The 12,370-nt window shown below is 44.0% G+C and overlaps 1 protein-coding gene across 1 annotated transcript; it reads right to left on the bottom strand.

The window, feature by feature from the left end:
* Window positions 1–493: 493 nt before the first annotated feature.
* Window positions 494–3,147, bottom strand: LOC137353191 (probable G-protein coupled receptor 139). The gene is made up of 2 exons (XM_068019239.1): window positions 3,033–3,147; window positions 494–1,398 (listed from the first exon to the last, which is right to left on the bottom strand). Exons 1-2 carry the CDS (start codon window positions 3,100–3,102, stop codon window positions 494–496), a joined length of 975 nt encoding a protein of 324 aa, XP_067875340.1. The 5' UTR covers window positions 3,103–3,147.
* Window positions 3,148–12,370: the final 9,223 nt, after the last annotated feature.

The following is a 12,370-nucleotide window of genomic DNA, read 5'->3' as shown; positions in this document are numbered from 1 at the left end:
TGCTTAAATTAAAATCTAACAAAATGGCGTCCTTCTCTGCTGTAAGTTTCTATGATCGATGGATATTTATCTATCTTCTACCTATCAAATTATCTATTTATTTATCATCCACCTAATGCTTTTATTGTCTATACAAGCACCCTTCATCCTTCTCTCCATTGATGTGAAGAGCCCTCATTCTGATCAGATCTACGGAAACCACTGTGGTTGGCAGCTTTGCCCATTCTGCTATGGGTCCAGGGCAGGTTTAATTGAAGTCCAGCTGAGCTCTTTAGTGATGCCTTTTTGGAGAAACAATTCATTAATTATCTGCAGAATAAGTCCTGCCTCAATGGTTCAGAGTATCAATAAAATATAATCTCAGAATCAGATTTAAGATCATTACAGGGCTCTGTATTGATAATATAAAATGTGCTTTCTATCCTATGGTGAGTGTAGGGGACGGAATATGAAATGGGTTTTAGTTCCAGTGTTGGAAATCCTCCAGCTTCTTCTATGATTTAATTAAATTAACAATGAGATTGAAAGGGTATTTGACTGCACTCTTCAGCTCTTCTCTGAATCTAGTCTGGGTTACAGCGTAAATACACGTGTTGGTGCAGGAACTGAGAACCTGCAGCATCAATGATGTGTGATCTGTGATGAAATGAGGGTCAGTGTAGGAGGAATATTGCCAAGTATCGGTAATTCGTGCATAAATGCTGTACACAAGCCGGATCACCCATAACAGGAGAAAAATGCCGGATATACTGAAGAGTAAAATGATTGATTTCCTTCGGCTCTCCATCTCTGGATCCTTGTGATTCTCTCCTTTGCTGCGGCCTTGGAGTCCTCTCCGGACTCTTCTGCTCACTAAAATACGTCTGACTGTCAGAACATTGAGCAGCAAAATCAGAAAAAACGGGGCACAAGGGGTTAAAATGTAGTGAAATAATTCAAATACAGCCCATGTTGGGGAAGTGTAGAAGCTCAGTTTAACAACACAACCCCAGGGAACGTTATCAATTATATATTCAGGTTCATACTTAAAGTACCAAGGGAGAGACTCGAAACAGCCCAGCACACTCACTGTTCCCAGAACCACGGCCGCTGTTTTCTCAGTGCAATATTTTGTTTTCAGCTTCTCACAACAAATGGCCACAAATCGATCAAAGGTGAAAGCAACTGTGAGCCAGACAGAAACCACCGTGGCTACAAACTTCAAGGTGATAATGAGACTCGACACTGGAGTAATGTTCAGGAATGTATCTGGGAAATAAATTGGAAGAGTCCATCTCAATATAGGATCAGTGATAACAACCAGGAGATCAGCCACTGCCATTCCCACCAGGTAGAGAGTGATACATTTGGAGAGACCGCACTTTCCTCGGGACAGGATCACAATCGCCACCAAGTTAACTGGAAGAGAGAGAAAAGGAAGCAGAGAAATTACTGGTCAGACATGAACCAAAGCAGCAGTTTGACATGATCTGGGGTGAAATTTCCATCTTTGTTGCTGCATTGAATGGTAAAATCTGACCCATTGACCTGGGCAGCACTTACCCACAGAGAAATTACTAAAACACAATTATCAATAATGAATTGAGAAATCGATACAGAAAGTGAATAAAGTTAGCACTGGATCCACTGAAAGGGCTGAGTGAGGGGGCAGTGCCAATGTGGAAATGCGAAGGTGTTTTACTGAGTAGGATCCCAATGGGTTAAATCAAGTTTTGGGGCACCAGGCTGACAGCCAGGAAGTTTTGGGGAAGGGGCAATGGTTTGATGCTCTGGGTTAAGAGAGCTGCCAGGGGCTGATACAAGGGCTGATACAGCATGGGAAAGTGCTGAGAGCCACGCCAGGGAGTTTGAGGGTCCAGATTGGGTTAGACGAGGCTGCTGGAGACTGAGCCGGTGAGTGAGATTGGAAGGGAGACAATGAAAAGGACATGTAGGAGCTGGAGGGGTGACAGGAGCAAACTGATAAAAACATCACCAACACATTTCATACGAGCACACGAATATACAAATTAGGAGCAGGAGTAGGTCACTCGGCCCCTCGAGCCTGCTCCACCATTCAATAAGTTCATGGCTGAACTGATTACTCAACATTTCCAACTAGCCTGATAACTTTTCACCCCTTTGCTTATCAAGAATCTATCTACCTCTTCCTTAAAAACAATTTCTTTTTACAATATAGCCCAATGACAGTGAACATATCCACAGTGAACAGAGAAGGAGATGTGAAAGAGTCTGCAACAAACTCAGTTCAGTTGCTCGGCTTCTGAAGCAGCATCAGACACACACAGAATGAAATAATGTTTCACAACAGTGATAACCAAGAAACACATTGAAATCCCAGTTAAACTGAACCATGTTATGAGTTGTGAAGACATTGTGCTACCTCCTTGTGAAACAGAGACTGTGAGCAGTCTCATTATCCATCACTGAAAACACATTCAAAAAAATAATCCAGGACAGGTTAGTTCCACAACATGAAACTGCTCACAGCTCCTGATGCTCTGATTCCTGCTCTTAGCCCATAAACCTGGGTCCAATGCATTCTGTGCAGAGAATAATCCAGTAACAATGCCAGGGTTGCATAAAAAAGATAATTACAAATATAATGAAACTCTTACAAGAATGAAATAGAAGAGACTGAGGACCTTCCATCACAGAAACATAGAAACACAAAAATTCCATGGCACAGAAAGAAGCCATTGAGTCTATACCAACTGAAATGAGCTATCCAGCTTAATCCCACTTTCCAGCTCTTGATCCATTGCCCTGCAGGTTTCAGCACTTCAAGTCCATATCCATGTATTTATGAGGGCTTCTGCCACTACCACATTTTCAGATGGTGAGTTTGAGATGCTCAGTTCTCCTCAACTCCCCTCTAATTTTCCTACCAATTACTTTAAATTCATGCCCCCATCATTCAACTGCTGGAACAAAACAGGCAGATATGTTAATGATGCAGCGAGAAATAATACCAAGTACAACAGAACAGTTATCATTAATTTGTGCCATTTACAGCTGAGATAAGAGCTTACCAGGAACTCCAACAGCTGCAAGAATAGGATAGTAAATGCGTTCTATCTGAAACATTACTGGGTATTCCATTTCTGTGAGATGCAATGACTTCTGTTGATCAGCAACCCACAGCTGCAGCAGGCACTCTGAGCTGATCCATTCCAATGGGTCCTGATTTATACAGAGAAAAATTCTCCACTGAGATGTTTATACCCCAGATCATTGTGATTCGTTACATTCACTTGAACAAACACATGACATCAGCAGCTTTGACTCTGATGTAAACAATGTGATTGATAAAACACAAACATCTCCAAGTCCAGGAGACTAATTTAGTTAGACCTCTCTCCGGAATAAATCTATGTTCATACAGGACTGATCCCACAATAATGAGTGGCTTTATTTACAGTCTCCATATAACTGTACTGACCATGTTTACTCCTGTTGATTCAGTTATAAATGTTACTCTTTTGTCCACAGTATAAACTGAATTCAGGGACACAAGCAAACACATTTTTCTTTGTTCCTCCAGTTTCCCAGTGAAGGTATGAACTATGAGTCTCTGACATGGAGGCAGTTAAAGGTCACATTCGGGATTGCAGCCGAGAAATTACTGTGGGTGATATTAGGGGACAGACAGTGAATATGTCCTATTGACATTCTTCTCTTTGTTATTCCACTGCAGACATTTACCTGTTTATTCTACATTGGTTAATGGCTCCAGTAAAATGAGAACGGTGTCACCTCCGGACTCCATTCCTCCAGTTCATTCCTGCCCAGGCACCCATCTTCCACCTTCCATTGATGGACACTGATCCAAAGCTCTGCCGCCCATGTCCAGCCCTCACCAAATCCTGCTCATGCTCACCCTCACTGATCCACATTTGCTCCCAGCAACCCAACACCGTAGATTTCAAATTCTTATCTGTCGGTTAAAATCCCTCCATGTCCTCACCCACCCCATTTCCAGCCTCTCCTTGAAACCGACCAGAAACCCACCTGTGATCTCTCCATACAGAATCACAGAATCACAGAATAAAACAGTGCAGAAGAGGCCCTTCAGCCCATCGAGTCTGCACCGATGCATTAAAACGTCTGACCTGACTAGCTAATCCCATTTGCCAGCACTTGGCCCATAGCCTTGAATGTTATGACGTGCCAAGTGCTCATCCAGGTACTTTTTAAAGGATGTGAGGTAACCTGCCTCTACCACCCTCCCAGGCAGGGCATTCCAGACCATCACCACCCTCTGGGTAAAAAAGTTCTTCCTCAAATCCCCCCTAAACCTCCCGCCCCTCACCTTAAACTTGTGACCGCCTCGTAACTGATCCTTCAACCAAGGGGAACAGCTGCTCCCTAGCTACCCTATCCATGCCCCTCATAATCCTGCACACATCGATCAGGTCACCCCTCAGTCTTCTCTGCTCCAGCGAAAACAACCCAAGCCTATCCAACCTCTCTTCATAGCTTAAATGTTCCATCCCAGGCAACATCCTGGTGAATCGCCTCTGCACCCTCTCCAATGCAATCACATCCTTCCTATAATGTGGCGACCAGAATTGCACACAGTACTCCAGCTGTGGCCTTACCAAAGTACTGTACAACTCCAACATGACCTCCCTGCTTTTGTAATCTATGCCTCGATTGAAAAAGGCAAGTGTCCCATATGCCTTTTTCACCACCCTTATAACCTGCCCTGCTGCCTTCAGAGATCTATGGACAAACACGCCTAGGTCCCATTGTTGCTCGGAACTTCCCAGTGTCAGGCCATTCATTGAATACTTCCATGTCACATTACTCCTTCCAAAGTATATCACCTCACACTTTTCAGCGTTAAATTCCATCTGCCACTTTTCTGCCCATTTGACCATCCCGTCTATATCTTCCTGTAACCTAAGACACTCCACCTCACTGTTAACCACTCGGCCAAACTTTGTGTCATCCGCGAACTTACTGATCCTACCCCCCACATAGTCATCTATGTCATTTATATAAATGTCAAACAAGAGGGGACCCAGCACAGATCCCTGTGGTACGCAACTGGGCACTGGCTTCCAGTCACTAAAACAGCCGTCTGTCATCACTCTCTGTCTCCTACAGCTAAGCCAATTTTGAATCCACCTTATCAAGTTACCTTGCATTTCATGTGCATTTGCTTTGTTGATAAGTCTCCCATGTGGTAACTTGTCAAAGGCTTTGCTGAAATCCATGTAAACTACATCAACTGCACTACCCTCATCTACACACCTGGTCACATGCTCAAAAAATGCAATCAAATTTGTTACGCATGACCTCCCTCTGACAAAGCCATGCTGACTATTCCTAATCAAATTTTGCCTCTCCAAGTGGAGATAGATTCTCTCCTTTAGAATTTTCTCCAATAGTTTCCCTACCACTGACGTGAGACTCACTGGTCTGTAGTTCCCTGGCTTATCTCTACAACCCTTCTTAAATCGTGAGACCACATTAGCTGTTCTCCAGTCCTCTGGCACCTCCTCCGTGGCCAGAGAGGAATTAAAAATTAGGGTCAAAGCACCTGAAATCTCCACCCTCGCCTCCCACAGCAGCCTGGGACACAAATCGTCCACACCTGGAGATTTGTCCACTTTTAAACCTTCCAAAACCTCCAATACCTTGTCACTCCCTGTGTCAATTTGCTCAAGAACCTCACAGTCTCTCTCTCTAAGTTCCATATCAACATCCTCATTCTCTTGGGTGAAGACAGATGTGAAGTATTCATTCAACACCCTACCAATGTCCTCTGGCTCCACCCACAAATTTCCCCCTTGGTCCCTAATGGGTCCTACTCTTTCTCTGGTTATCCTCTTCCCATTGATATACTTATAGAATATCTTGGGATTTTCCTACTTTTATCAGACAGAGCTTTCTCATATCCCCTCTTTGCTCTCATAATTGCTTTCTTAAGCTCCATCCTACATTTTCTGTACTCCACTAATGCTTCCATTGATTTGCTCTCCTTGTATATGCTAAAAACCTCTCTTTTCCTTTTCATCGTACCCTGAAAGTTTCTGGTCATCCATGGTTCTCTGGGCTTGTTTCTCCTACCTATTACCCTGGAGGGAACATGTTGGGCCTGTACCCTCCCCATTTCCTTTTTGAATTCCCTCCACTGCTCTTCTGTAGATTTCCCGACAAGTAACTCTTTTTCGTCTACCTTGGCCAGATCCTGCCTTATTTTACTAAAATTTGCTCTCCCCAATCCAAAACCTTTTTTTGCAACTTGTCTATTTCTTTCTCCAAAACAAGCTTAAATTGTACCATGTTGTGGTCGCTATCACCAAAATGTTCCCCCACCAACACATCAACCACCTGTCCGGTTTCATTCCCCAGAATTAGGTCCAGCAGTGCACCCTCCCTTGTTGGATCCTCTACATATTGAGCTAAAAAGTTCTTCTGTATACATTTTAAGAACTCCACTCCACTCCATCGAAGCCCTGAATATGATGACTATCCCAATTAATGTTGGGAAAGTTAAAATCACCTCATATATTTACCCTGTTATTTTTACACAGCTCTGCAACTTGCGCACGTATTTGCTTCTCAATTTCCCGCTGATTATCTGGGGGTCTATAATAAACACCTAGCAATGTGGCTGTCCCTTTTTTATTCCTAAACTCTCCCCATAAAGCTTAATTTGATGCCCCCTCCAAGATAGGGCGGCTCTGTGGCGCAGTGGTTAGCACCACAGCCTCACAGCTCCAGGGACCCGGGTTCGATTCCGGGTACTGCCTGTGTGGAGTTTGCAAGTTCTCCCTGTGTCTGCGTGGGTTTTCTCCGGGTGCTCCGGTTTCCTCCCACAAGCCAAAAGACTTGCAGGTTGATAGGTAAATTGGCCATTATAAATTGTCACTAGTATAGGTAGGTGGTAGGGAAATATAGGGACAGGTGGGGATGTTTGGTAGGAATATGGGATTCGTGTAGGATTAGTATAAATGGGTGGTTGATGTTCGGCACAGACTCGGTGGGCCGAAGGGCCTGTTTCAGTGCTGTATCTCTAATCTAATCTAATATCATCTCTCCTTACTGCAGTAACTGACTCCTTAACTAATATTGCAATGCCCCCTCATCTGCCTCGCCTGAAGATTCTATATCCTGGGATATTGAGCTGCCAGTCCTGCCCCTCCCTCAACCATTGGTGCTCCCATCCACAGATATGGAATCAGCTGTTAAATGTATACTAATAACACCAGCTTTACCTCACCCCTAAATATCTCCGTGTTGTCCATCCTTATTTAAAAATTTTGTACCCTTACCCAACCTTATCTGTGTACCTTCCTCCAGTGTACAATCCTCCTCTCCTACATCCTTCAATCTTTCTGTTCTTTGTACTGTGGCTGTTTCTGTATCCTACTTCCATTTGCCCCAAACTTATCAACTGTGCCTTCAGTCAGCCTCCAGAATTTTCTCCTTAATCCCCTGCACCTTCCAGCCCTGTCCTGCTTTAAATTGGTCCAAAAATCCTCTTCTTTTTGACTGAGCTGATGGTTGCTCCTCTGAATACCGCCTTCCTTGGTTGCCGGTCAATTTTTCTCTGATTTCTTTTATTCATTGATGGGATCTGAGCGTCACGGGCAAGGCCAGCATTTGCTACCCATTCTTACAGCCCTTGAGAAGGTGATGGTGAGCCACCTTCTTGAACCAGTACAGTTATGTAGGCATACCCACAGTGCTGTTCGGAAGGGAGTTCCAGGATTTTGACCCGGCGACAGTGAAGGAACAGTGATATAGTTTCAAGTCAGGATCGTATGTGACCTGGAGGGGAACTTGCAGGTGGGTGGTGTTCCCATGCACCCGCTGCCCTTGTTCCTCTGGGTGGTAGAGGTTGCCGGTTTGGAATATGTTGTTTAAGGAGCCTTGGTGAGTTGCTGCAGTGCATCTGCATGCCAGTTGTGGAGGTATTGGGTGCTTAAGGTGGTGGATGGGGTGACGATCAAGCATACTGCTTTGACCTGAATGGTGTCGAAATTCTTAAGTGTTGTTGGAGCTGCACTCATTTGTGCCTTGTAGATAGTGGACGGGCTTTATTCAGTCAGGACGTAAGTTACTGACCACAGCAATCCCAGCCTCTCACCTGCTCTTGTAGCCATGGTAGTTATATGGCTGGTCTTGTTAAGTTTCTGGTCAATGGTAACCCCCAGGATTTTGATGGAGGGGGATTCAGTAATGGTAATGGGGAGATGATTATCTTCTCTTTGTTGGGCATGGTCTTTACTTGTCATTTGTGTGGCGTGAATGTTACTTGCCACTGATCAGAAGCCTGAATGTTGTACAGGTCTTGTTGCAGGCAGACACGAGCTGCTTCAGTATTGAGGACTTGTGAATGGTACTGCACACTGTGCAAGCATCAGCTAATATCCCCACTTCTGACATTATGATGGAGGGAATGTCATTGGTGAAGCAACTGAAGGTGGTTGGGCCGAGGACACTGTCTTGAAGAACTCTTGCAACCAAACCATGTCCTGGGGCTGAGATAATTGGTCTCCAACAAACACAGCTATCTTCCTTTGTACTAGCTCTGTGAAATGGCCTGGGATCTGTTACTATGACAAGGGAGCTATATAAATGCACATTACCATTGTTGTATTTTGCTATCCTGCACTCTCCTCATTTCACAATTAGCGACCTTGTCTTTAACGACTGAGGTTTACTCCTAATCCCCCATCTCTATCCCCTCATTAAACCCCATTTTTTGATCAAGCATTTGGTCTCTTCTCCTCGGCTGGAATTTTATGACCCCCCGCCCACACCACCCCCTGCGAGTGGGCTAAGAAGTGGGGTAAGCGTACAGTCCATTGAGATGGTGGGGTTGCTGTGCCCATTGCCTGCCCACCCCACTGCTATTTCACCAGTGACAGGGGATGTGACTGGCAGCTCACCTGCTCTGAGACCAGTTGAGGTCCTTAAGTGACCAAGTAATTACAATAACAGCGGCGGACGGGTATTTTGGCACCTGAGGAGGCTGCTTCGTAATACCTGGCTGCCTCCTTGTGGGCTGGGTAGGTGTGGGGGTTCCTGATTGGGCAGCTTGTGCCTGACAGAAGGTTCCCCCAGCAGCACAGACCACCCCGCTAAAACAAAGCCCCTGCCTAACACTATGACTGCCCCCCTCACCGGGGCCTAGCCGATTGTCCTGGGGAGGCTTGACCCCGCTTTCCTTCTCGGAGGCCGACCTCCATGTTCGTCTTCTTGCTTGGTGCAGTCCCATCAGTGGCCACCACTCCTCGTGACACTGCTGGGACTGAAGAGCTGCCGGCCTTCTGATTGGCTGGCAGCTCGTTGAGGCGGGACTTCCTGCCTCAGAGGGGCGGAGGTTCTGACTGCAGCCAATGAAAGGCTTGAGCCACGCAAAATAGCATCATGACTTTCAGGTCATCCCCAGCATTCCAGCTGGTGGGCGGGGCTAGTGCCTCACCATTATATTCTGGCCCTGATATTTTCGTCGTTCCTTTGTGCCTGTTCGTCCTACATCTCAGTGATACTTCTAGGAATGAATATTATGGTAAAGATTCTCTCTCAGTGCAAGTTGTTGCTAACATACATGGCAAAGTGTCCATTAATTGTCCACTGTATGAGCAACAACACACATTTCAAAAGGAATTATTTTATTGGACAAACCTCATAGAATTCTTTAGGAAGCTAACAGACATGTCAGATGGAGAAATGCAATAGATGTAGTGTAAATGGACTTTCGAAAAGCTTTTGTCAGGGTACTACATGGGTGAGTATGAGAGTAGTTTAAGGGTATGTTTGAGGTATGAATCATTCCTCAAATCAATCGGCTTCGCAACATTGAATGTCAGATGTCAAAGATTTGCTAAGCATACAATTATTAAACATATGATTAACAGCAGCACTTCTGACAAAAATCATTGTGAGTTACAGCTGGAAAACTCAAACACAGTTGAGTTTTGAGCTTGGTGTACAGATTAATTAGATATTAATCAAATTCCAAATCATCTGGACCAACGTCCATTTCTTAAAATATTATTCTTATCTCTTCTACGTTGTTACGGTACAGAGTTACATGAAGAAACGTCTTTGATTCTGCATCATTAAACATTGGTTTGATTCTACTCTGTCTTTGCAGTTACAGATCCTAGTTACAATAATCGACATGAGTGAAAATATCAACATGTACAATATCTCAGTTTCTAACCCCCTTTTACTTGTTGCGCAGTCACTGTTTTCCAGCCCCAGGTTGTGCTCTTTCTCAGGCAGCTTCTTATCCTAAATAAGAATTCACAGCCTCCCTTGTAATGAATTAAATCTTTCTCTCATTTTCTGACACAAAGGGGAGTTCTGCTGGTCTGTGTTTGTGCTGCTAACTTTAGTAACTCTTTCTTACCCATGTCTCCTATTAATGTTTTTCATTAAGAAGGTGGTTATCACTTTAGAACTGGCACATACTTCTATCTTAAGAAATAACAATTTAAGAATCATGCATCCCGATCGAATTAACAATGAATGTAAGCTAATATCACTTCAAAGAAATAAATATCATTAACTGTAATACAATAGCATATTTCAAATCAATCAGATGAATTCTCTCTTTCCAATACAACCTTTCTTAGCTTTCGAGTATTTAAGTTCAACTCTGCAGATTCTTTCATCATTGTCGTATATCTCTAACCATTGTTTGTACAGAACATATCAAGGATATTGTGAATGTCATGATGCATTGTACAGTAAGCATGGGTCAATACCTATTCCTCTATGTATTTCCATGTATCTAAACAATAGCTTCTGTGTTGAAATGATCCTCCAGTACACTTTTACTGCTCTCCATACAGTGGATAATTCAAGTTCAGTTCTGGGGGATCAGTGTGAATTTTGAGTTTCCATTTTTATATCTTTCTCTAAGTGAATGTCCTTCCCTCTGGTACGTCCCAGTGTGTTTAAAACTGTCCTGGCTGTTTTATTAAGTTTAATGAGATTTGAGTAAAACTTTACTGTGCCTATTGGTCTGGTATATGTTCACACTCTCCTGTGCTACATTAACCATTTCATGTAATGGTGCTGTCAGCGTGACTGACCATGTGTGAGATCCAGTCTTCAGTGCATCTTCAGCCTGCATTCGACATACTAGTTGCCTTGCAGATAACTGATCACACTTACACTCACTGCAGCGTCCAAAGATCAGGCCACAGGTGACATCAGGCACAAGCCATTCCTGTAATTCCAGGCTGTATCATCAAAAGATCAGGATGTCTGTAGATCTTTGCTTCCCCCCTGCATGATCGTGGCCAGGTTATAAAATACATCTTCCCACTGTTCAGTATAGACAAGGGCACAACCATCTCCAAGAGAAAACTATCAATGAACAATTTATCACTATACTTTCCTGAATTTCACTGGATTGTGTATTGATACCACATTGAGATATTTTGATATATTTTGGTTCAGGTTCCAGAAATTCACCCAGGATCTTTTAGGGTGATTACTTTAGAAACATATAAACAGAGAAAATAGGAGTAGGAGTAGGCCATTCGGCCCTTCGAGCCTGCTCCGCCATTCATTATGATCATGGCTGATCATCCAACTCAGTAACCTGTTCCCACTTTCGCCCCATACCCTTTGATCCCTTTAAACCCAAGAGCTATATCTAACTCTTCCTTGAAAACATACGATGTTTTGGCCTCAACTGCTTTCTGTGGTAAAGAATTCCACAGGTTCACCACTCTCTGGGTGAAGAAATTTCTCCTCATTACAGTCTAGAATTGTTTACCCCGTATCCTTAGACTATGACCCCTGGTTCTGGACTCCCTCTCTATCAGGAACATCCTTCCTGCATCCAGTCTGTCAAGTCCTGTTAGAATGTTATAGGTTTCTATGAGATCCCCCGCTCACTCTTCTGAACTCCAGCACATATAATCCAAACCGACTCAATCTCTCCTCATACGTCAGTCCCGCCATCCCAGGAATCAGTCTGGTAAACCTTTGCTGCACTCCCTCTATAGCAAGAACATCCTTCCTCAGATAAGGAGACCAAAACTGCACACAATATTCTAGGTGTGGCCTCACCAAGGCCTCGTGTAATTGCAGCAAGACATCCTTGCTTCTGTACTCAAATCCTCTCGCTACAAAGGCCAACGTACCATTTGCCTTTTTTACCGCCTGTTGCACCTGCATGCTTACCTTCAGCGACTAATGTACGAGAACACCCAGGTCTTGCTGCATAGTCCCCTATCTCTGTTTATAGCCGTGCAGATAATTATCTGCCTTCCTGTTTTTGCTACCAAAGTGGATAACCTCACATTTATCCACATTATACTGCATCTGCCATGCATTAGCCCACTCACTCAACTTGTCCAAATCACCCTGAAGCATCTCTGCATCC

Source organism: Heterodontus francisci, chromosome 40, assembly GCF_036365525.1.
Source record: "Heterodontus francisci isolate sHetFra1 chromosome 40, sHetFra1.hap1, whole genome shotgun sequence".
Lineage (NCBI taxonomy): Eukaryota > Metazoa > Chordata > Chondrichthyes > Heterodontiformes > Heterodontidae > Heterodontus > Heterodontus francisci.
The sequence above is the reverse complement of the archived record's forward strand: the minus strand, read 5'-3'. Positions and strand labels throughout refer to the sequence as shown.